Below are 24,079 nucleotides of genomic sequence, written 5' to 3'. Positions count from 1 at the left end.
TGCGAAGTGCCTGGGAACAAAGTGCAAAAGACTAGATAAGTGATTAGAAGGTAGAGAGAGAGATGCGTGGATAATAAAACAGCGGGAAGGGGTGTTAGGCTAGAGCAAAGGCGATGAAGTCGTAATCGCTTAACTTCCCAAAGGTGCATTCCGAAAAGGAAAACCTGATTCTTATACCCCATAAAACGGTGCCATGCCGTTTATGCAGCCAAGCGGATCAATTGCTGACATGCTTATTGTGATTTGGTCGCGGCCCAAGGATGTCAAGCAGGCCAAGACCTTGGTCTCCAACGTAAGCCTCGTCTCCAAGAGAAATACGAGCTACGCGCACGCGACAACTTAGCATCAGACTAAACTAGTGTCGGGCAAACAAAACTATACGAGGCTGCTCTCGAGTCATGTATCTTCAATCCACTGTGTCCATGCACACCGAATACATATTAGTCCTGAAATTCTTAATCTGACGCCCGATGTCCAAGTCATCTGAGAAACGGCCAGACTCGCTATTGTTCTGGAAGGTAGGGGGTTTCCATTAATCTATACGGGGAAGGGGACTAATCAAAACTAGCATGATAGAGCTATCAATCGACTAATCCAGGATACACATTATACAAAAGGTTCATTAAATTGGCGACGTCCACCATTGTCGTTCGAACACCGGCATGCATTTCACCATGGGTGGAGGGGTGCTCTGCCATTTCACCAGCTCCGCTTCTGTGTTGTATTGCGTGTGGTTGACAGTCTTGTGGACGTATCCGCGCATTTCCTTCGCCTCCTGTGCTTCGTTGTATTCGTATGCAACATTCACGGAAGGCACGGCGAGGATCTTGGCCCGATCCAGCTTCCAGAGATCTTTGGCGAGTGTCATTGGCTCACCCATGTAGCATTCGTCCTTTTCTGAGCTGCGGAATGCAATGCTTCGCTGCAGAAACGGATCCGCGTCGAGCGTGACCATTCCGCCCCAGCAGGAATAAACCTGTATCGGGAGGGATTGATCCCATCGAGCTGCACTGTCGGGATGGTCGAAGAACATGTCGTCGTGCAGCCAATGCTTGGCATCGTGAGTCACTTCGAAGAACAGATTGCCCGACATCGAGCGTGACACCCAGGAGTCGTAGAATTTGCGTCCGTGAGTGTTCCAGTCAAAAGCGCAGGTCATGGATGCGGACTGCAGGGCATGCTGATGTACTAGTTCAAGAATATCTTCGGGACAGAGCACGATGTCATTCACGAAGATAATGGTAGGCTTGGAGGCAAGCCGGCTATGTTTAGTCCTGCTCTCTTCTAGTAACGGTTCGAGGGCGAGGTTGCGGAGGTGCGATAATGCCGTGATGCGATTTTCCCCTCCCGCTTTGGGGTCCAGGTAGCTTCGGGTGAGGAAGTAGGGCACGCCCATGGCAGCGAGCTCAGACTTTAATCCAGCCAGGATAGCGTATGTACCGTCCGTCGATCGGCCCTCCACGATCGATAACGCACAGTACTCGGGTCCCAGATAGCGTATTGCCTCCATTATAGCGCCCATGAGCGGAAGAATGATGTGGGCAGCTTGGTAGAGATCCAATGCAAAGTAGTATTGAATCCGGGCGGGCCCGGATGGCGAGGGCCGCAGATGTTCATATCGGGAGTCAACGGACACGGCGCAGTCAAGCTTGGCAGTCAGACTCATATTATGCTTAATGATACTGCACACAAAGTCCGAAATCTCAGCGTTATTGTACGTGTGTTCCTTCAGCCCTATGGTTGAATGCAGCTTCTCGGATACGATTGCAGGGTCGAAGTCTATGCAGGACTGCGTTTTATTATTTACTCGGATGGCGTCAACCATTATTGATGATTCCACATTAGAATTGACGTAGAGGAATGCCAACGAAAGGAGGGCCGCCGTGGCTACGGCAAGGCGTAAGACATGGCGCTGAGCGAATTTCCAGTCCAATTTAGATGCATGAGAGCCCATAGCGGGCGCGATTTGATGCTCAAGCCTCGAATGCTGAGATCTGAATTTGCGGAGCAATTTGCTACCGGGGGGAATATGGATTCGGAGTCTCCGTGGGTTATGATATTGGGAGTACAGGGGAGCTGACAAGGAGTTTCGGTAGACAAAGAAGTTCGGGCAAAAATTTAACTCTAGCAAGGGAATCCACCCATATGGCCCCTGTCCAATACCAGTAGACAGGAAATTCTAATCGGGGAGTTGGAATGTTTCTTTCTAATCACTGGCGAGGTGGTTGGTATGGAGACCCACCAAAGCCCACATCGTCGATTGAGAGGCAACACACTAACTTACTCTGGAGGATTTATGCATGAAGCTGAGCAGCTTGATCAAATCACGTTGCCTATTCCGTAGGCTGTGCTTGTCTCTCGGTACATTCACTGTGTGTACGACCCACTATGGACCCTCCACTCAGCTTGCTTGTCTTCAGCCTCATCGTCCAACAAGGTCTTCAAAAAGCAGTAAGTATGCTCTCCAGAAGCGGAACATAACCTCTATGTGCCTGACCGCATGACAGGTATAGCCTGTGGTAACAAATTGACATGCCCTAATGGTCAATTCAAGTACTGGACTCGGGACACGATTCGGACCCGTAAAGGGGCCGGGCATCTCCGCTCCGACCCGAACTTCCATGCGGAACAACAAACCATTGCATTTTTATACAAATTCTATCGGATAAGTGCGCTATGACAATCAGTAGTCAATTTACTAGTATTTACACATAGCTATTCTTTCCCTGGCAATATCTGGGTTGTCACATCATGACCGTCACAAAGGAAATTCTAGCCAAAAGGCTTCGAGCTAGCGACCGCGACCGAGTAGGTATAGAGGATGGAAATACATGCGCAAGGTCAGAGATTATTTTACAAGATTAGTGATTATCCGGGAATCTATTAGATTGGTCTCCATCAGTGTTGTTTCTCGCTGGTTCGGGTTGTTTCGTCTATAAGGAAGGAAATCAGTTATGGAAACTGGCGTGAAACAGATATATATATTCACCCATCTGGAACTCAACTCAAGCCCGATCTATAACTCATTAAATATCTATCTCAAAAACAAAAAAAAGAAGGTACTTGCAGAGAATGAAACCGCTAAAGTATTATATATTCACCGTCTACAGCGTAGTTGGTTCAATATGTACCCAAAAAATGATGTTCGTTGTTAGATAAGTGAGATTTCAAAAGCAAAAAAGAAAAGCCGAACGCGGGGGTCGAACCCGCAACCTTGAGATACCGTGAAGACTAAGAGTCTCACGCTCTACCGATTGAGCTAGCCCGGCTGGTGTTGAAATATGCTTGCTAATTTTGCCATCTTATTCCGGAGGTCTACAGAATCGGAACTCTCCGTTTTGTCAGAAGAGCGCGAGTAAAGTGATTACAAGGAAAACATGTCAATCAGCAAATATAATCCATTACTAGACTATAGCGAATTTCCAACGCGGTATATACAGGCAGTGCCCGTTACATTAATCGGTAAGACAGAATAAAATATACAGAACAAGCCCACACTGCTTTCCTAATCGTTCCAATCGGTCATGGCGCTTGTCTTCATCACCATCGTCAAAAGTCGTTGAAGGACGATGGGATCATCCCATGGGTACTCATCGCTTAGACAGCGACGGCAATGGCGGCCATGGCGACGGCACCAAGGGAGTAGCCGATGGTGGCCTTGTTGGCAGCTCCGGTGGCCAAGGGAGGAGAGGTGGCGGAGGCAGAGCCGGAGCCAGTGGGGGTGCTGGAGCCGGAGGGGACAGCGGAGGAGCTGGCACCGCTGGAGGAGGTGGGATCACAGGGCCGGAGGAGGTGGCAGAGGCAGAGCCAGTAGCGGAGGAGCTGCCGGTCTCAGTAGCGCTGGCGCTGTCGGTGGCAGAGGCGGACTCGGTGGGAGCAGCGCTGGAAGAGGGGGCAGAGTCGGAAACATCCTTGTACTCATCGATACCCTTCTGGATGGCCTTGCTGATACCAGCGGAGAGGTTCTTGGCAATGTCCTTGAGAGCCTCAGGGACCTTGGAGGTGATGGCATCGGCGAGACCATCGGCAGCAGACTTCTGCTGGTTGAGGGACTCCTTGACCTTGCCGCCGGCACCAGCCTTGACGAACTGGTCCTTCTTGGCGATAATGTCATCGACGGCCTGCTCGACCTTCTTGGTCAAGTCCTGGACGGGGCCAGGCAGACCAAGAGCATCGCTGGTGCTGATCTCGTCACCGCCCTTGATGGTCTCGGTGCCCTTGGTGATGGTGGAGACCAGGTCAGCCGAGGCGGACTCGACCTTGGAGGGATCACCGCCGCTGTAGCCCTTGATGGCGGAGTCGAGGGCATCGGTCTTGGAGCTGATCTCGGCGATGATGTCAGCGGGAGAAGAAGCACGCTCAACGAGAGGGGTGGCCAGGGCGGCGCCGGCGAGACCCAGGGTGAAGATGGCGGAGAATCTCATCTTGACGGGAAAGACTGGTAAGTTGAATTAAGATTATAAGGTGATCTATATAATTGGGAAGACCAAACGAGTGCCCGAGTGCAGAGAAGCTAAGAACGTTGCCAAAAGAATGGAGAGCTCTGATCTGATCTTTCTTCCATCGAGGCGCTTCGAACCGTCTCTATATATACACGACGGACCACAATGAAGCTCACATGCGTGATCAGGTCCGGCCTCGGCCAGAATGGGTCAGGGGAATGGAGTCAGTGGGTTATTCTTAGCAGGATTTGGTTTAGGTTGCAGAGACCCAGCATTTGCCCCATGGGATTGGTCTCGGGGTGTATGAAGCTACCAGGATGAGTTTAATTAATATTTGGGTATGTCGTAGGGATCGTCGTCGCGACGGTTGGTCTGGACTTCTCTGACTGGTGCCGCTGAGATTTGGGGCGGCTTGGATCGTCGCTGTTGGAATAATCGCATGTCATTGTGACATTCTTAGGGCTCCCAAGCAAGGACGGACTACAACGTGACGGTCACCCTCCAGCAAAAGCTTGGGGATGTTAGGGCATGTTTCTCACGACCACCCTCACCTTTCGTTGTACAAACATGCGGCCGGCCCAAAACCATGAGTAATGGGAACCCCGGAGAGCGAATTGTTTCCCTGAAAACCAATCAATTAGGATTCAATGGCGGGGGCGCTATGGCATTAGCGTTGTAACATTGGGGTCAGAACTCCGGGCCGCCCCCAGATTCTCATTTGTCCTCTTCTCAGGTCTGGGGGAGATTCGCCTAAACGGCACTTGGCCCGAGTCTTAGTCTCTGCTTCGACCCCCTGTGAACTGAGACATTGCACCATTGATTCCCAGATTACCCCGCACAGTTGGCTCAATGTACAGGCGAGGCCATTGGGTTCTCTCGTTCGGGCGTCCGGCGTGCGGATCCAAAGGCTGAATTCTTGGCATCATATCGTCCCCAAACGGGGTCCTCCGTAGTCCCTCCGACGAAAAATTCCCACTTTTGGGTACGGATGTGGCAAGAACCCTTCCGACTGCTCCGCTGATTGGTAATAGCGAACAGTCAACCTCTCAGCCTATCGCAGGCAAATATCCAGGGAAGCGAGATTACCTCTGTCCCGTTTATTGTGATTTTTCCAAGCCACTTACTTCGCTGGATCGCTTTGTTTCCATGCACATTCAGCTGTCTACCTCGGTCTCAACAAGCGGGATCTGTTGCTTAACCCTCGTGCCTTGTGTTGGAACCGTGGCCACGGCTCTCTCACCCACACTACATGAGATTTTCTTGGTGAAAAAAGGTTGAGACCCCGTGGCGCCTCCTTCTTGCTCGATCGCGTTAGATGGCGACATGCGCCAATACCGTCCCTGGCATACCAGGTGGTCCTTGCAGTTTTTGACAAAAGTCCTAGTTTGTAGTTGTGACTCCAACTTTTGAGGTCACATCCGCCGGACCCATACACGAGGCGATCCCCCCCCGTGTGGAACCTACTGTTGCTGAATACTTTGGCAATTTCGCCCGGCTCGAACTGGGCCGAATTCGAGTTTATGATTTTTGTTATGAATGGAAGTTTCCGGAAATAACAGGAGTGGACTTTTGTTCGAAATTATCCGATTATAGCGGCATTTTGCTCCAATAAGCGCCCCGCTTGGTATGGAGGGATTTGGCGGCAAGAGCCAACATCCCACTGCTCGTCGTGATCTTATTTGCCGGAGGTTACATCGCCCTAGTAGGTAAGTACGTGGTGCTCTGATCCCATGCATAAATGGCTCACATGAATCCTAGACTAGTCGCTATACAGCCATGAGTAGTTAGCATGGACCCCGAAGCTACTGTAGCGCGAAATCGGTGGCGATTCAGTTAGGGTCGGGACTTCGGAAGGCCTGGAGCTCTACCCTGAAGCTGTGCGGTTTGGTCTGGAGCAATTCGATGGCAATATTTGCGTTAGCGCCATATTCTTGTCTAATATGGAAAGCATTGCGATCGCTCAGACATCCTGTCAAAGATACCTATATCACTAGTGCCATTCCCTGGTCATAATATTGACGCACGACGCTCGGTGACTGAAATCCGTCCAATTCGAGGAAAATCCAACGATCCCAATTTTAGATTATCTATGCTTTCACTCACGCGAAGATTGACTTTGTGGCAGCACTTTATTTGAAGCCAGTACGGAATGATGATTTTCGCGTGACTGTGTTGACATTGCCCTTGAATTTTGGAAGTCGCCGAGGTCTCAACCATACCTCGTACCTTTCGCTCGCGCAATGCGCAGCACTTGTTGTACCATGCAACTGTACTGGATTATCATGAAAACCTAAGGGTTTTGCTGATCTAGACCCGGTTCCAATTCTAGTTGTCCTGCTTTCCCAGGCACGCTTTAGAGTTTTCCCTTGACCGTTTCACGATATGGACGACCACGGATCAAACAAAGCTAGTGCTACACCCATTGAGCCTTGCAAACTAGGATCGATCGTTAGAACTTCGGAGAACCTGAAACTAGCCCTATACTGCGTACCCATAGTGCGACGATGATCGGTGACGTCGATCTCATTAGATTCCTTATACGTGGAGCGATGATCATCGCTACCATTGCCGGTTACATGCTGATAAGTCGATCACTGTCACACCATTGAAAGAACGAATCTACGATTGCACTACGCTGTCCTAGATTCGCCGAAACAACACGGCAGGAGAAATGAATTGCCTGGGTAAAGGATACCTATGAGTTGTCTTTGGTTTCACAGACCCAATTGCAGCTCGGTGATTTTGGGCCATGCGTTGGAGGGTCGGCCTGAACTTTGATCTATTTCAAATATAGTGGTAGTACCATGATTTACGAATCTTGAGTAACTACAACTCAGGATTTCGCCTGATACAGAGTTATGTAGGATTCATGAGCGCTGCTTTCGCCGTGGAGCCTTTCCTCGACGACGAAGCCATCGCAACCTCGAATGGACCATCCCCCGTCACACTTCCGTGGTCGTTTTATTCACGTTTTGGCCTTGTGTCTCTTCGACCTTCCCACCAATTGGCAAGGCAATATTCTGGGTATCATTGCCACTCAGCCTTCTGCTGGACGCCCTGCACCTTTCCGGTTGCACCAAGGTTTAACTATATGTGGATATATTACCGACACTTCCCCGTTGCTGTCCTCTCGAAACGTATCTAACCTGCTTCCATATCCCGTCATTTTATTAGACCAAAAGTCACGCCCTCACATTTAACAGCACGATTTGATCAAAATCGCCGATGTCTCGAGTCGAGAGTTCTGGAATCTGTTGAAATTGATCGTCCCAGAAGTCTTTCGACCATAGGCATGCTCTATGTCTCTCCATGTTTAGAACAGTCTTGGAATCGGGCATTTGTGTTTCTCCTCATCTTCGCTACTAACGAAACCTAGAGGATAATCTAGGAGGTCCCACGTCTCCCGCAAAAGCTAACCCTAGAGTACTCATTTCACTCCCAAGCCCAAATTACCGCACCAACGCGCTGTGCCCTCGATTGCACCGCTGTCATACAGTTGATCGATGATTAATCTCTAAATAATATCACTGCTACTGGAGCGAAACAGATATTGGGATAATGTAACGGGCACTACGTGTATAGATGCATCATGTGGACTGGTGCTTGCCCGAGATACACGTACCTCGTAGGAGCCTGTTCATTATATATTACCACGGCTCGAGCAGAGGTGTGCTGTGGTTATGAGCTATGTGGTTGACTATTCTACATGGACTTTAGCCATCATTGAATATAAATCTAGTGAGTTTCACCTCACATAGTTGTGTCTTGCTGTAATTGATGTTGGCATTTTATACCCCTGATATGGTTGTAATACCTCTATTTTCTCTTCCGATGACGGCCTAGCGAAAGAAGTTTGTGATTAGAACTGTACAGAGTTGGTTGAATCTAAATATTAGGCTTTGGCAGCACAAGGGCGAGTAGGTGTATTATAGTCATAACCGTCTTAAATCTATGAAAAGCATAAAACGGCCCTAGGTGCATGTAAATATATATATGTTTCTGAGTATGTAAATACATTCTGGCACATGCAACTACCTTGGGCCTTATTTTACCAGCTATACTACTTAAAACGAAAGCATACGCCCAAACATAATAACAAAGAAATTGTTCAAGTCGTAATAGTTCCAAGTTCCTACTGGAAAATATATACATCCAATCCGGACCAAACCACACAGTCCATTTTGTCACAATATATATAATACCACACTCACTCCGATTTAAGTACAAGCGACGAAGTTGTTGCCACTAGCTCCGGTGTGGGTAATCAAACCAGCCAACTGGTTGTTATCGTTGAACACCACGCGGTCCGCACCAGGAGAACCGCCGTTGTAGGTCGATCCGGAGCTCAGGATCGGCCACTCATAGTACGGGGACGATACAGGGAAGTCGAAACCCTCGTAGTTGTTGTACTTGTGAGGGTAGTTGTTGCTGCCGACGGTTTCGCCGGACTGCTGCAGTTTGTAACCGGCATCCTGGGCGGTGGAAACGGCGGAGGAGGAGTAGCAGTTGCTGCCGCAGGTATAGTCGCAGGCGCGCTCGGTGAGAGATGGGAGGGCGAGGGCGGTGGGGAGGAGGAGGGTGGTGAGCGTCAGGAGCTGTGGTATTTGGTTAGGACCTTATCTGTCTGCGATCTGGGGACGGGTGGAAAAGTGGAGTTGGAGATGGGGTATTGGGTTGGACGATCGCGATCATACGGACCTTGCTGTACAACATCTTGATCAACGGGTGCGATCTGCGCGGTTCCAAGGGTTGGATTTGTTTTTGCTGATGATGATGATTACTTTCTCCTTCTGCTCCGGGGATTAGAATGGGTTTAAATAATGTCCAGGCCAAGCTATCCACGTTGTCTTATGCTCGGCATTGCTGCACCCCGGCATCTGTCCGGTTGAGATAGTCACTACGAATTGATATGCGGTGTTACATTTCGGAGGTGCCCGTGAAGAATGTCGATAAGCAGATTGGTAGAGAGGCATGTCCGGCTGATCTCTCTGGAGGCAGGACATTGTTTTGAATTAATTGAGCGTGATTGGGTTGAAATGTAGCTGGAGTGCAGATCCCTTCGCTGTCCAGTGATTATTATTTGCGGCGAGGGTTATCGGGCTCAGCTGACCGTGACCAATGAGAGGTGGACAGGGGGTGCACGGTGTCCGGTGGAGAGATTATAGATGTGAAGAACTGCGAATTAACCTGTCAAGATCGAATGAAATCGTGCAGAATACCTGGATGGCTGGATTTCTATCCCAGTGATCGTCGCCCCGGTGCGACCATGACTGGCTGTGCGACTTCCTTGCCATCGCCCCTGGATTTAACTCATTTCTCCACTAATTCTCGGACTCTCCGACGGAATCAGCAAAACGGCCCGGCCCTCTATCGCAAACCGTTCCAACCGCTCAATTACTGTGTTTACTTCTGATAACTCAAAAACCTGATAGTGTGTAGACACCCGCCCGGCCGCTGCCATTCTCAGGAGATCCTGCATCTCCTCTTCCGTCCCCACACAACTCCCAACAACGTGAAACCCGCGATTCACACAGTCCAACGGCGAGATAGGCATGCGGTAGTCTTGCGAGGGGAGACCAACGCAGACGAGCGTCCCGACGGGGCGAAGGAGTCGGAGAGCTTGGTTGTATGCGGTTGCAAGACCGACGACTACCACGACGGCGTGCGCCCCGTCGCCATCGGTTAGATTTTGGACTTCTTTTTCCACCTGTCTGAGTGTCAGTTCTACACACGTGTTCACGAAGCGAGAGGTCCACCGACATCGTTGCGGAAATCGACAAATGCCGCCGCGCCGGACTCCATACATATGTCTTGCTTCGTTGCGCTGCCTGGGTTAGCACTTGTGGAGCTGTGTTCGCTTGGAATTGTGCTACCTGTCTACCGCGATGATATTGTACCCCATTTCCTTTCCGATTTGAATCCCTCTGTGAATGGTGAGCGGGTGTTGTTTGGATTTTGCAACCGAGTGATTCTCACAAATGGCCCAATCCGCCACCGGCGCCCATAATTACGACCCAATCGCCCTTTTGGCAGAACTTGTGCAATTTGTTCAGCGCGCCGTACATGGTCAGCCCGGCTGCATCGTCAGTATCGCTGGTTTTAAACCCTGAGCCAAAAGCGAAAGGGGATACATACCGCATAACAAAGGTGCAACGGCCTCTGGCTTCAGGTCCTCCGGGATGATCGATATGAAATTGGCCGGAGAGACGATGTATTCTGTCGCTGTTAGCAGTTCACCAGAGCCCTGGACTTGAGAATGGCATACGCTGAAACGTTCCCGGGACATTCTAATCAAATTAGCGAGGGATTGCTTGAGAGGAGCGAGAGAAACTAACCCGGCCGGAGTTACTCTGATTCGGACAATTTGGATATTGGACTTTACATGTCGGACACTTCATGCAAGTGCTATACAGCCATCTGCTACATGTTAACCATTTCATAAGCAGTTCCGACTTTGGGGAGTGATACTTGACTCCCACGCGCTTCCCCATTATTTCCTCGCTCGTATCCGGGCCAACTGAACGCCATCAGTATGTCACCTCTGAGCCGAAGCATTCAACAGGTCTTACCTTGGACGACCCTCCCGATCCCCTCGTGGCCGGGGACATTCGTGCTCATGGGTAATTCTCCATTAATGTTGTGTAGATCCGAGTGACTATCCGCCTATTAGCCGCCAATTCATAAACCAGCCCAAATCAAGCTCGTAAATAAAATACCAGAAACCAGTGCATTCCAACTTAATCAACACCTCGCCTGCCTTTGGCTCCGGAACGGGGATATCATGACGGAGATCCAGTTTAGCGCCGGGGCGAGGGCGCTCAATCGTAGCTGCTGTCTGGTATTTCGGGATGGACATGATGAAGTCGTAAATCAGATATAGAGAACAATCTCCGTGGGAAGGCAAAGAGGGGCACGAATTCTTGAGCGGCGCGGGTTCTTATGCTCAGTTAAGACTCCGTAAATCCGAACCCACCTCTTCTCCATATCCGCAGATGTGGGGGAATCGAAGTTGGGGTAAAATTAATCAATTCCCGAAGATGACTCCCGACTCGGCTACCGATGGGAGCTGGACCTCCGTTTGCATGAACCACACTAGATAAATCTGTTCATATATCCTTCATTGCTAGTTCTACACGTTAAATATCTAGTACCAAGGTATTAACCAATAAATATATCCTTCAACGTGGCCAACCAACCGTGCTTCTTATCGGGTTCTGTCTCGTCCACCACGGCGACTCTTCTTCCCGTCCAGATGTCCATCTCCTCGAGCTTGACGATCTTCGTCTTATGCCAGATCTTGTATCCCACAACCAGAATCACGAAAACCGGAAGCAGGATGTAATTGATGATGAAATCGTCCACGCTAAACGGATTCAAAAAGGCCGTATACCCCTGGAAGAAAACGAGGAAGATCGTCGCGGCCAGCGCGAAATACGTGCCGTAGGGATACAGCACCGCTTGGAAAGGGAGTCGGGATGGATCGTCGCCCTGTACGACCATTGCCTTGCGGAAGCGGATGTGTGCGATGCAGATGACGGCCCAGACGACGAAGGTGGCCACTATTCCGGAGTTGTCAGTATTGTATTCGTGAGGTTGGGGAGTTGTTGGTGTGGTATTACTTACCCCCTGCTAAGGTGATTAATGCGGAGTAGATCCGGCCCGCGCTCGAGGACAGCGTGAGGAACACGATGCAAGTGAAGATGTTGGAGAAGATCAGGGCCGCCCAGGGGACACCCCGCGAATTGGTGCGGCCGATGAAGCGCGGTGCCTTGCCGTTGCGGGCCATGAAGAGCATGGTTCGCGATGCCACGTACAACGAGCCGTTTCCGGCGGAGATGACGCTGATGACGATTAGGGCGTTGATTAGATGCGCGGCGGGCAGGATGCCTGCGTCCGTGAGCGCGATGGTCAAGGGGGAGCTGGCGGCGGTGGAGGTGGAGCTGAGCAGCTTGGGGTGGTTGTAGGGGAGTAGGATTCCCAGGAAGAAGAACATTCCTGTGACTTGTCAGTGTTCTGCTTGGTTGCCTTGCGGAAGTGAGCTATACCAATGTAGAAGATCAGGATACGCCAGAAGACCTGCTTGATGGCGGTCGGGACGGCCTTTTGAGGGTTTGCGGATTCTCCCGCAGTTACACCAACCCTGCGGCCGTCAGAGATCGTGAACTTGTTGCGTCTGGGAGAACTTACATCTCTGTGCCCGCATAGAGCGTGCCGGCAACGACGAACGTCCTTGCGACGCCGTTGATCGAATCGGCAAATGCGCCCGGATCATGGTAATATTTGAAGCCAATGGGACCAGGCCCGACGCCGCCCGTGCTGATGCAGATGGCCAGGATGAAGAAAGCGATCAGGGCCAGCACTTTGATACTATTGATGGTATGTGAGCGAGTTGACCAGAATGTAGCAGCGAGACACATACAGCGACAACCAAAACTCCATTTCACCATATGCTAAAACACCCAGATTGGACAACCCTAGGAACAGGAACCAAAAGATCAGGATCCAGCCCCATTGGGGCACAGCATCTGTCCAGAAGCCGATGACAAGCGAAATTGCATTATATTCACTCGCCAGAATCTATCGAGTCAGCGACATCCCAGCAATATGAGGAAAAGAAAGCCCTTACCGTCACCCAGAGATACCAGTACGCCCATCCTAGTCCGAAAGCCAATGAATCGTCCACGAATCGTTGCGCATATTCAGTGAACGATCCAGAAACAGGGATTGCAGTAGCCATTTCACCCAGCGATTGCCTGCTCTATTAGCGTCCAGCCGGCACAAACGACCCACAAGACTCACATCACGAAAAACACAATAAGGCCGACAAGAGAAAAACTGATCAGGCACCCAGCCGGGCCGCCCTTATTCAGTGCATTACCCGAACCGACCAACAATCCTGGCCCGATAATCCCTGTACTGTCTTAGACATCGATATTACTAGAGATCGGACAGGGCACAGCCTACCGCCAATTGCGATCATCTGCAGATGTCGCGACTTCAATCGTCTCTTCAACGGAGCAGCTAGGGGGTCGATGGACCCTTCCTGGCTGTGGGGATCCTCCTCATCCAGGTCGGACCGAGCCTGGTACGTGAGAGCATCATCTTTTCCGAATTTGGTAGACATTGGCTATAAAATCGAACCCATAAATTCGCGGTCGTAGGTTGTCGGATTGTAACCAACAGAACCGTGGAAAAACGGATCTATTGTAGGAAGCAGATGATTTTTGCCCACGCAAGCCCATGATGGCGTGAGTGGGCGTGAGTGGGCGTGTGTGGTTGGTATCTCTTAGATCGGGCGACAGAGAGCGCGTTCATTTGCTGGCGATGTCGTGATAAAGGTGTATGTTTGCGGAAGACTCAACAGTCTATTGTGAAGTAACCTTCCTAAAATTGCTAGCGAGTTGTTATGTATTGTAATTACTATATCTTCGTACAGATAGATGGAAAAAATCCATACAAAATCACTAAATTGATAAACAAATTTAGCAAAATCACACACCCTAGTGCATAATCAGGTATAGCGCACAGTATTCAATACAAGGGCAATACGGCGGGTCTTGCTGGTGGGCAATTTTAAGCTTATGGCGGCAGCCGAGGAATTAGACGCATGCCCTTAGCGTAGATCGTAGTCTCTTCGTTGATTGGGCTCTGGCTCATATGTGGCCCTCATGTCGACAAGCAAGCCATCTATGACACATTCTTAACCTAGATCTTACTACAACTTAACCGTTCTTTATATCGATCTGCGATGATGCCTTCGTACAACAAGAATTGTGTGGATATTGCCCTGCCCAGTTTGGGTCATAGCGCGTGTTTTGAGACATTTTTGCCATTGAGCTGGTGTACATGTAACTAAGGGGACAATTAAAACACTTCCTTAGGAAGAGAACAAGAGGTATAGGGAAATTGCTTTCTCTACCTATCTTGATATGGGAATATAACAACTATCAACTTCATTGTTTAGGGTCAAATGCCATCGCACGTGCCTCGCGCTTCCTTCCGTTTTAAGGCTAGCGTTTTGGCTTACTCAGCAGATATCGCCACGTTTTCAACCAATCACCAATAATGTTGTATCAATGCTCACCAAAATATGGTATTGGTATGAAAAGGTGCAATACATTGCGATTCCAGCAAAGGATCCCAACTCCCTTAGTATTGGGATATACATTAATACGTTATGCATAAGGCTCAGTCATACTAACAAGGAAGCCTACAACGGCATACAATTGGGCTTATTTTGAAAGGTAAGAATATCCCAACTGACGCTAGCACCAGCATCCTGGAGTTGTGGCAACGCGTATAGATTATGACAACATCTCAAGGGTTCATAACACAGCTAAGCTGATCGAGAAATCGAAGCGTATGCGCGCCTAGCATAGAACAATGGAAGGGGAGAACGAAAATAAACCAAAAAGAAATGGAACAAAAAGCAGGGTAGATATTGAGTAAGATAGTTATAGGTACATGGACTTTCCTTGTAGGAAAATCGAGATATAATATACCGGAGGGATAAATTCGAGTCGTCATATTCCCAATCACGATGCAAAGAAGAACAATGTGTGTGTTGGATGATATACAGTCGGATGAGAGAGATGCTCACACCATTGCGCTTGCATATACAGTGGCTACGGCGAATGCATAAGGAATTGAATACCCGTTGAAACCCTGTTTGAGCATAAAATTTATACAAATCCCAATTATTATAAAATTTTTACTTTAACTATATATCTCTGATGTTTGCCTTATTTATCAACGCACAGGTACCCGCCATGAGTTTGAGATCTAGAACCGTTTCCTTTCTCTCTCTAGTAGCCCTCCTGAAGCAAACATCCAGTCCAGAGTTTGAGGGCCGTTCTCAACTAGCCTTATGGCTGCATTCCAATATTTGCAGGATCGTGGAGCTATTTGCCTTGCGCGGAAAAGTTTCCTGTGGGTTTTCTTGTCAATGTCGATCCACTAAGTTGGCGCGTGCTTCTAGCCGGATGTAACGCCCAGTCCTCGTGGCGGTGGGTTCACCCACGGTACTTGAAGTTTAGGTCCTTTATATATTCAGCTTTAGTTACATTCAATGCTTTACAAAAATACCTCCATTGATGCCATATCACATATATGTACACAGTACACACGAGAGACAATGACCAGCACAGTCCATCTACCCATCCATATCTCGTATCCAACATATCCGTCGCCCAAACTCGCACTCTAAGCTGACTGAACCTTCGACACAAGGAAAGAGGCAGCCTCCGGCGCATTGATAGTGTAAGTCAAATGGGCGGCGGTGACAATGAGCGTGCCGTCGCAGACAAGGTCACCCATCGCACAGAAGACCTTGACATCGTCCTTGGGGTAGTTAGGGATCTGGCCCTTGTCCTGGAGGTTACGGGTGAAGCCAAAGAAAACAACACCCTTGACCTTGTCCTTGACTTCGGTGGAGAGCTGTTGGACGGCGTTATCGATGACAGCACTACCTTGACTGTTTATCGTATTGTAAATTAGTATACGAGGAAATGTAGACTGTGGAATAGGGGATGGGAGCTGAGCCTACCTGTATCCACCGGCCACAATCTGGGTGTTAGGGCACTTGGTGCTGGCTTGCTCAAAGAGCGACTTCGCGGTGGAGATGGCACCGGGGTCGGTGTTTTGAGGCAGAGCATTCTGCATCAATCCCCCGGTGTACAAGCCACCCACACCTTGGCAAGCAACCTTATCGGCACCGAGCTTGCTCTTCAGGGCCGAGCAGAGAGGAGGCCCGATGACAGTTCCCTGTCGAGGTTAGCGATATGCGTGCGATAGAGCTTCTCGTTGCCGAACCATGTTGCCCATCTCGGTGGATCCTCGGGCGAAAATCAGAGTCACATCCTTGCATGCACCATTGGTGAGATCATTGGAAGAAGCAAGCTGTCTGGCTTCCAGTGACTGGTCTGCTGGCTCAGCGATGGGGCTGGCTGCTGCCAGAGTAGCCAGGACAGAGATGAGGAGGGCGCGGAGCATCACCATCTTGTTCAGATATCGGGTAGAAATGTGATATGGCACGTGGAGGTATTCAAGAAGGGTTTGAATAGAGGGTTTGCAAGAGGACTGTGATGGATTCATCTATAATCTGAGGGTCCATCCCTCCTTTTATAGTCTTTTACCGTTACCCCAATTGAGAATCATTATGCTAATTATCTCCCGATATTTACCCTGTGTTTAGCAATGGTCGCTAAACCCAAACTTGAGCCTAGTTTAGTGAGAGCCTTCGAACCCTCTTCTTTTCTTCTAATTCCATCTTTACCCTGTAGCCTGGCGCTCTGGCCCCGTTTCAAAGTGAACACCAGCCAGGGTATCTAACGACCTAACGACGCCCTAGCGGGACAATCAACACACTAGATAATAGCTAGTCCGTAGAGTCTCGGATGTACTCCTGATTTTCACCATCTGACATCCAATCGGCATTTTGCGCTTGGCATAGACATCCTCCAAGAAAGAGCCAGTGACCGAATCAGGATTCTTAGTATCCGCTCCTACTAGTTCGGTTGGGATGGCTCCACTCGTTCCTATTATTGAGGGTTGAAGAACGGTTGAAGTTCATTGAGCTGATCGTCTCTTCGTATTCCCCGCTCTATGCAGGTCCCTAGACAATATCCCATATAGACTGTGAACTAGGCACAGATTATCTGTAACAGACGTAGCACCAATTGTTCAAAGTCAATGATTATCCACGAATTAATCTGTCGCATCGCCGTGCCCGAAATAGATATGCCTCAGATCGAGTGCCACTAGGGACTACGGAACCGAACCCTAGTGGGGCTAAAACCGGGACGATTCACCTTTAAGGTCAAGCCAGGTTAGGGCTGCGTTGCTGGACTCAAACAAGCTATTGTCCTTTGGGAGGACGGAGTTCGTCGAGTTTCACATGTGGAGAAACGATTGTCGCGCGAAGCCCTCTGGTTTCCATGGGTGGCAGGTTGGATACGAAGTGCCAGGAATCGTCGGCATGTTGTCGGCGAAAATCAGTTCCTTTGGCGGTGCCAAGATTGTCGGGGTTGGAGCGTGCTGGATACGAAGGATTTTGGTGTTATACCTGGGGTAAGTTGAGATAGAGGCATTTTTCATATGGTGTTTATCGGAAACTTGGGTTGATTCATCTGATATGACGCTGTCCCTGGCTTGTTTCTTCTTTGGGTTGTGATCTGTGCTGTGCGAAGATTCTTAGGGGAGTGGGTCGCTGACAATTGTGTCTGGATATCCAATCGTAGACACTTTTGCGACATGGCATCCTCGGGACTTTGCTGTCTGTTCCTACTCATCTGTCATTGCTTACCGTGTGCTTCTGCCGAAATCTGATCCTCTAATTTTGGCCCCATGTAAAGTCTAATGTCCTCCGACAACCACGGACCCGAGTGAGTTTAAACTGGGATTGAGGATCGTCAATGTCAAACCCCAGCATACTGTGTATTAAGGGGAAAAGAGAAAGCCGAGGCAGAGAATTCCATTTGGGTTTCAACCATGGTGTAGAGAAGGACTGCCTTTTAGAATAGTCAGATCAGGTTTATCTGCATTTCACTATCTAGGGTTTGCGCTTATCACTATTCGGTATCACGTTAATAGTATCTTCGAAATCACGCAATAAAGCTTAGCTACGAGTTTGTCTTTATTGTCAGCCCTTGTATTTGGCTATCACCGTCCCTAAATCGATGCTTGCAGTCCGGGGAAGGGCACAGAGTACAGGGCTCTGAACAGATGCAACTGTCCCGGTAGTCAGTCTCATTAGTGTTCGAGGCTGTCTGGCGTATCAGCTCACTGTCGCATGAACACTGAGAAGTATCGTATATTGCAGATATAATTACAGGATCTATGATTTTCTGGGTGCATGTCGATCCCGGGGCATATCGGTAATGGACATCTATTTTTGCACCCGAGACTGGAGTATATCCGATAATTAACCTAGGTGATTTTCTAGTCATAACTTTAATTTTGGAAATCTGTGGGCTTCTGTTTATCTGTTTAACACGATATTTAGGGTGTAGGACCCTACTGTTTCATCATATTATTCTAGAAGATGAGAACCTCCCGAGAGATGATGTCAGAGGCCTTCATTTCCTTTCTCTTCTGTTTCATATACATGAGTCCCCATGCGATCAAGCCTTTCCAGTGTACTTCAACGAGTAGACGCCCCTCTCAATACTATTCAACAGAATGTATCCGCTCCGGAAATAAGGATAAACACTCCAGGCACCCACAAATTCCACCTCCCCACCCTGGGCATCATCTTCAGGATGGCAGTCAAAGAAACCAACCTGTTTGAACCCCTTGCCCGTCGGATCGTCCTTAATAGAACTAACATCGACAATGCGCAATCCGCTCCCGTAGTTAGCTTGGTACGTCAGCCCATCAATGACATACTGGTTATGGTCGATTGACCGCACGGGAGACTGGTAAGTCCCCGTATGCTTCGGGTTCGCCAGCTTCTTGATGTCGAAGATGTAGGTCGTTGTGTGTCCGTTAGCGGCTTCGCCTGTCCCGTCTTGTTCGTCCAGTTCGTCGTCCAGGAGGAGGTAGGACATGTCGGAAACTGCGATCCAGCCTTGGTGCGTGTAGCTTGCTCCAACATAGGGGGTTTTGGAGATCTGGATGGGGGCCGCTCTGTCAGTTATGTCGACGATGGTGAGGGTGTCTTCATTGTAGTTAAAGCAGATCTCGCGATTGGTGTATTTCTTGTCAGGGCCAGTGTAGATCACACATTGTGCTGGTCTGCATTAGTACTGGACTTTGACTGGGTCGTTCGGCTAGCAAAACTTACCATCGTGCACATAACCGTCCTCGCTGACACATCCAGGCGATGTCGGTTTCGCTGGATCAGACACATCGAGCATCCACAGACCGCCAGCGCAGGATAGGTTCCTAGCCGTACCGACGGCGAAGATCGTGTTGGTTTCCTCATGCGCGACGATATTATGCGAGCTACCAAAACCGCTATACCAAGCCGTTAGGTCTTCTGTTGTCGAGAAATTGGTCGGGTTATTGCTGTCTGTGTCGAGAAGCTGGACTCAGTTAGCCTTGGACACACCCAACCATGAAAGAAATGTTGGCACTATGATCTACCTTCTTCAAGTCAAAGATCTGAAGTCCATGGCCCGGTGACTCCGACCCGATATATGCATGGTCCCCAATCACCTTCATATCTCGCCAAATAGTGGCCGTTGTCTGCGTCGGTAGACGGCCGACATACTGCACACTGCCATCCTCCAGAACTTCTACAAACGCCGTTCCGTCCGTTTGGCCAACGACACCGAATTCACGACCATCGGCTGATGTCCATCCTGCTCATCGTCAGTTTTACTGCTACGGAAGAGAAGCATGGCATTGGTAACATACCCCAGATATCATTCCCCTCCCGGGTCGTGCTGCCCATGGCTTGGTGGCTGAGGAAACCAAGGAGATCAACGTTCTCACAGGAATATTCTCCTGCTTTGCCACTCACACAAGGCGTCTTCCCGAGGTCAATATAGCTATTTGGTTTGAATAGACCCTGGGCCCGGGCTCGCTCGCGATGCTCCGTTTTGAGAGACATAAGATGGCTCATGATTGGAGCGCCCTCGCGGGAAGCTGCCGCGAAGCAAGCCAGGGACAGGAGGGAGATTATTGATGGTTTCATGATGTCTGTTACCCAGGAGAAAGGTATGAGAGGAATGTTGGTCTGCTGATTGCTGCTGCTCTTTCCATCCTCACACTCTTATATATCCCAGATGCCGCAGTATCGGGCTATGAAATCACCGCCAAGGACACTAAACTCCTCACTTTTGCCAAGTTTATCATTTCATCCCATTCATCGCAGTAGATAGGGAACACCATCATCGTCGGCATTGCGCGATTGTGGAATGGCAAACTTTAATAACCATTCTTCACTTACGCACAGATAAGCCAAAAACCTTGGTGAAAGCGCCTGATTTGCTTTGAGTAGAAGGCTAATTTTCATATGGTTCTTAGGTTACATGGAAAGCGGGCTTGCGAGTGAACGGAGGCTGTTGGTTGGACGGGACGAGCCTAAACGGAACATGAATACTGGCGTTAGCCATCTTGGCAGGGACGCAATGTAACAGGGGTCTTATCGGCATTTGTTTGAACGTTGGGCTGGCGACTCTTGGATTTGTAATATGCGGAAGGTCAATGGTATATGTATCACCTGGACCATTGCGGGGATTTCGGAAATAGACATTATCGCAAATAAAGTACCGAGGAGAGGGGCATCAACGGTTAGAATGCATCTGACCGTGTAGGCAAAAATAAAAGACCCGTTGAGAAGCCTTGTCATAGTGTACATTCCTCCGGTGGTTCGTCTCTCTTGAGGGACTCTCCTGGTCGAAATTGGTAGGAGAGGATCATCGAAGCGACTACACTACTCGCGTTTCGTTTTGGGTTGAGATGAATGACCGCTATACCTCGTAATGACTGTGTCTTCATAGAATGCACCGTGCGCCTCGCCTCCAAGCAGCTGCTTTCGCCAAGTAGAATCCCCGCACAAATGTTGGGACAATGTGATCATCCCCAAAGATCGGAGCTCCGTCGGACGCCGGTGAGACATAGTCTTGGGCAGGGACAAGTGACGGAGAGACCGAAACACGACATCTCGCGAGCCTCGCTAAACGTTCTGCCCGGCATCAACATCTCAAGGGATCCTCAAGTCGGGTATTGGCAAGTGAAGATATCTGACATGGCATTTCCCATATGCAAGGCGCTTGGAGTTCCTTTATGGGATCATAGCGAGTTCGTGTATTCATCATGGAACTTCGCTCCTTTGAATTTAATCGGTTAGGAATTCAAATGACCAGACAAAATCGAAACTCTCAACTAGGAAGCAAAGGCACTAGCGGGATTTCGTTGAACACCCAATTCATTGGCTCCGCAGTGTTTTGGTTCAGGAGAACATCTGTCATCTAAACAATGGTGAGTTACGGAAAAAAAAATGAATAGTTCGAATCTTCACATACCATAAGGTCCCAATCGTCCATGGACTGGGGAGTTATATCCAGGCCCATTTGACCAGGCCCATTTACAAAGCCTTCGGTCTGGCCGTGAGCCGCCATTTCTTCAAGGATGCGTAAGCATCTTGCCTCTGCGTCCGCAGCGGTCTTGAGTAACAACACCACAAGTTGGTCGCGCGCAAGGCCTTGTCTAAGTCCTGCAATCCTTGCCTCAATCAACGCAACAAGTAAGTAACCCTTAATATTGGTCTCGCCGGCTTCAATAGCACGGAAGAGCCACTCTTTGGATTCCTGCACCATCGAAAGTAGATCTGCTCGTAAAAATACCGGGCCGAGACTTTCGTCTTCTTGCAACTGGGTGCTTAATTCTGTTGCAACGGCAAGACTAGTTTGCATGCCAAACATGCGGAGATAGCCAGTCCCACAGATCGCGAGCCTCTCGAAATCATTCTGATTTGTTGAAGCTGTATCGTGACGAGTATGAGCCGCCATGAGAGATGAGGATGGGTTCAATGCACACCATAGTCTGAGCGACGTCTCAACCACCACCTTCCGAGAATATGCATAGGCCGTTTCATGTGGCGCCATAGCGAAGAACGGAATATGGATAGTCATAAGGTAGCGCAACATAAGGCAATCCACCATGTGAATCGGAAACTGAGATGTGAAGCCGGTGCCCGTATTATACCTCTGAAGGGTCCGACACAGAGCTCTGTAAGACGCTCTGAACTCTGCATCCAGTCGCAGTGTTTCTTCATAAACACTCTTGGAGCCGAGGTCATTCAAGAATTTCACAATTGCGAGGCGAATAGGAAGGGTTTTACGGAGAGCTATCGGGATTGACACTTGAGTGAGGGTATCTTCTGGCTTCGGCACCGGGGCATCGGCCACAAGCTGATCATCATCATAATTACCGGGAAGCGCGGTGTCAAAGTCATCCAGAGATATGAACACGGGCGCACCACAGGCCATACTCGAATGCAGGGCTATTTCGAGTATAGTATTCCATAGCCTCCGGCGCATCTCGCCAACATAGATCGTCCTATTTGATAAATAGGTCGGGTCTCTATGGAGCCCCCAGTACACCGCAGTCCTCAGTAGTGCACCTGCTGAAGTCCAAATAGCGTCACCGCCCACATTTACCAATTCGCGAGCAATCAATAGTAGAATATTGATCTGTAGGAATTGGATACTCCGCCTGGACTTGAAAACAGGTTCTGAAAACCACGTCTGCGCTTCATAGATCCACTGAATGGCCGAGGCTCGTAGGGAAAACGTTTCATCGTATACGGTAGCTCCGATAGCAAGCACTAATTTAACTTGAACCAAAAATGCCATGTCAGGTGCTGCATCTGACACCCAGAGTGCCTCATAATCCCTTCGGAAGGTTGGAATATGAAGTACACGATAGACAGTTTCGGATGTCCTAAGGTAACAGTCAACGAGCTCGTCGGCTACATCCTTTGAGGGCAGAACAGATGTTGGGGGTGACGGCCATGAAGGTACCCGCCGCGACTTGATAACCCTCGCAAGGGCTTTACACCTCTGCATGCCAGCCAACACATCCGATGTCTCGTCACGAACATGAGGCTCAAGCATCTCAAAGACCTCTCGGCACTACTGTACTTTAGCGTGTTACCCCATAGAAGTGAGCAGTCTGCAAGTACTTACTAGCCCAATCACACCGTTGATCCAATGACTTTGGCCAAACATGCGGGACTTATGTACAACACTGCGAGTGATGACTTGAGTTTCCCCAAATAGGTGACTATCAACCTCGCACAGGGGCGAATTCATGACCCTTAGCTCAGGGCGAGAAGTCGGATCAGAGGACTGGGTACGTCTCTGGTTTACTTTTGATAGCTGCTCTTCGAGGCTTTTAATTTTGCTCTTCAGCGCCTCAATATCCCCAACAGAAGCTTGACTCCTCGGAGTTGTGGCATCTGCTGAGCCGCCCACTATGGGCTCATATGCATGGCTAGTCACGGTTGGTGGCCTGCTTACATAGGGAGATGTGCTAGGGGCTGTTGGAGAGGGACCATCTCGGGGTTCCAGTGTAATTGTTTGGCCATGGTTAACATGTGGCCTCGGATGGTCAGAGGGGTGAGTTTCATAGATGCATGCTTCATTTTTCGAGCGCACACAATTGTTACAGGGAGTCTTCCGATCGCATCGGATTTTTCGTCTCCTGCAAAGAGAGCACGAGCTGTATTTCTGCGGTCAGTGCGAATGGACGACGCGGATAAGGGTTCTGCGACCTACACAGCCGGTCGTCTGCGCCGTCGTTCGGGGTCAGTCATAGCTAACCCTTACGACCGTGTCAAACTCGGTCCAACCTAAGAAAGCGTCACAGGATTTACAGCGTATCTCCGAAACTATATCGTTTCTTTTTGCTGGAAAATAAAAAAAATGAAAGGAGATGAAGACACGACTGGTTTATGGAGGTAAGCCTTTGCGCTTTTGGTCCGTTTCGCCCGCCATTTACCGAGTCCGATGACCGGCTCCGGGCTTATCCCCGATTAATATACAGCATTCAGCAAGAATCGAATGATCTATATAGGATATAAGATCACTTTGGTCACTCATGATGTTGTATATGGAGGCGCCGATCACATCTCAAGACTGACAAGGACCAAAAGGCCACCTATACACTCTCCTGTTAATACCATACTC

At 49.4% G+C, this 24,079-nt stretch overlaps 8 protein-coding genes across 8 annotated transcripts; all 8 read right to left on the bottom strand.

Annotated features, from left to right (window-relative positions):
* Window positions 1-622: 622 nt before the first annotated feature.
* ANOM_001775 (glycosyltransferase family 69 protein) lies at window positions 623-1,954 on the bottom strand (the record flags this gene model as incomplete). The annotated part of the gene is made up of 1 exon (XM_015547032.1): window positions 623-1,954. The coding sequence occupies one exon, from the start codon at window positions 1,952-1,954 to the stop codon at window positions 623-625; it is 1,332 nt and encodes a 443-aa protein (XP_015410799.1).
* A 1,636-nt stretch (window positions 1,955-3,590) lies between these two features.
* On the bottom strand, window positions 3,591-4,424 carry ANOM_001774 (cell wall mannoprotein 1 family protein; the record flags this gene model as incomplete). The annotated part of the gene is made up of 1 exon (XM_015547031.1): window positions 3,591-4,424. The coding sequence occupies one exon, from the start codon at window positions 4,422-4,424 to the stop codon at window positions 3,591-3,593; it is 834 nt and encodes a 277-aa protein (XP_015410798.1).
* Window positions 4,425-8,573: 4,149 nt separating this feature from the next.
* On the bottom strand, window positions 8,574-9,239 carry ANOM_001773 (extracellular guanyl-specific ribonuclease RntA; the record flags this gene model as incomplete). Its single annotated transcript, XM_015547030.1, has 2 exons — window positions 8,574-9,037; window positions 9,141-9,239. Coding segments are annotated over 2 exons (426 nt in total), but the record flags the coding sequence as incomplete, so codon positions are not given.
* A 508-nt stretch (window positions 9,240-9,747) lies between these two features.
* ANOM_001772 (zinc-dependent alcohol dehydrogenase) lies at window positions 9,748-11,298 on the bottom strand (the record flags this gene model as incomplete). Its single annotated transcript, XM_015547029.1, has 8 exons — window positions 9,748-10,149; window positions 10,203-10,266; window positions 10,316-10,366; window positions 10,419-10,518; window positions 10,578-10,729; window positions 10,911-10,959; window positions 11,012-11,097; window positions 11,159-11,298. The coding sequence occupies 8 exons, from the start codon at window positions 11,296-11,298 to the stop codon at window positions 9,748-9,750; spliced, it is 1,044 nt and encodes a 347-aa protein (XP_015410792.1).
* A 302-nt stretch (window positions 11,299-11,600) lies between these two features.
* ANOM_001771 (amino acid permease) lies at window positions 11,601-13,566 on the bottom strand (the record flags this gene model as incomplete). The annotated part of the gene is made up of 8 exons (XM_015547028.1): window positions 11,601-12,001; window positions 12,066-12,437; window positions 12,488-12,582; window positions 12,630-12,809; window positions 12,862-13,019; window positions 13,069-13,195; window positions 13,242-13,353; window positions 13,407-13,566. 8 exons carry the CDS (start codon window positions 13,564-13,566, stop codon window positions 11,601-11,603), a joined length of 1,605 nt encoding a protein of 534 aa, XP_015410795.1.
* A 2,078-nt stretch (window positions 13,567-15,644) lies between these two features.
* ANOM_001770 (cutinase family protein) lies at window positions 15,645-16,439 on the bottom strand (the record flags this gene model as incomplete). Its single annotated transcript, XM_015547027.1, has 3 exons — window positions 15,645-15,915; window positions 15,988-16,205; window positions 16,254-16,439. The coding sequence occupies 3 exons, from the start codon at window positions 16,437-16,439 to the stop codon at window positions 15,645-15,647; spliced, it is 675 nt and encodes a 224-aa protein (XP_015410794.1).
* Window positions 16,440-18,562: 2,123 nt separating this feature from the next.
* ANOM_001769 (uncharacterized protein) lies at window positions 18,563-20,079 on the bottom strand (the record flags this gene model as incomplete). Its single annotated transcript, XM_015547026.1, has 4 exons — window positions 18,563-19,170; window positions 19,225-19,465; window positions 19,527-19,744; window positions 19,800-20,079. The coding sequence occupies 4 exons, from the start codon at window positions 20,077-20,079 to the stop codon at window positions 18,563-18,565; spliced, it is 1,347 nt and encodes a 448-aa protein (XP_015410778.1).
* Window positions 20,080-21,268: 1,189 nt separating this feature from the next.
* On the bottom strand, window positions 21,269-23,478 carry ANOM_001768 (fungal specific transcription factor domain-containing protein; the record flags this gene model as incomplete). Its single annotated transcript, XM_015547025.1, has 4 exons — window positions 21,269-21,358; window positions 21,413-23,023; window positions 23,078-23,384; window positions 23,411-23,478. The coding sequence occupies 4 exons, from the start codon at window positions 23,476-23,478 to the stop codon at window positions 21,269-21,271; spliced, it is 2,076 nt and encodes a 691-aa protein (XP_015410779.1).
* Window positions 23,479-24,079: the final 601 nt, after the last annotated feature.

The sequence above is a fragment of the Aspergillus nomiae genome (assembly GCF_001204775.2).
Source record: "Aspergillus nomiae NRRL 13137 chromosome Unknown contig00023, whole genome shotgun sequence".
NCBI lineage: Eukaryota > Fungi > Ascomycota > Eurotiomycetes > Eurotiales > Aspergillaceae > Aspergillus > Aspergillus nomiae.
Note: the sequence above shows the minus strand (reverse complement) of the source record. Positions and strands in the feature narration are given on the sequence as shown.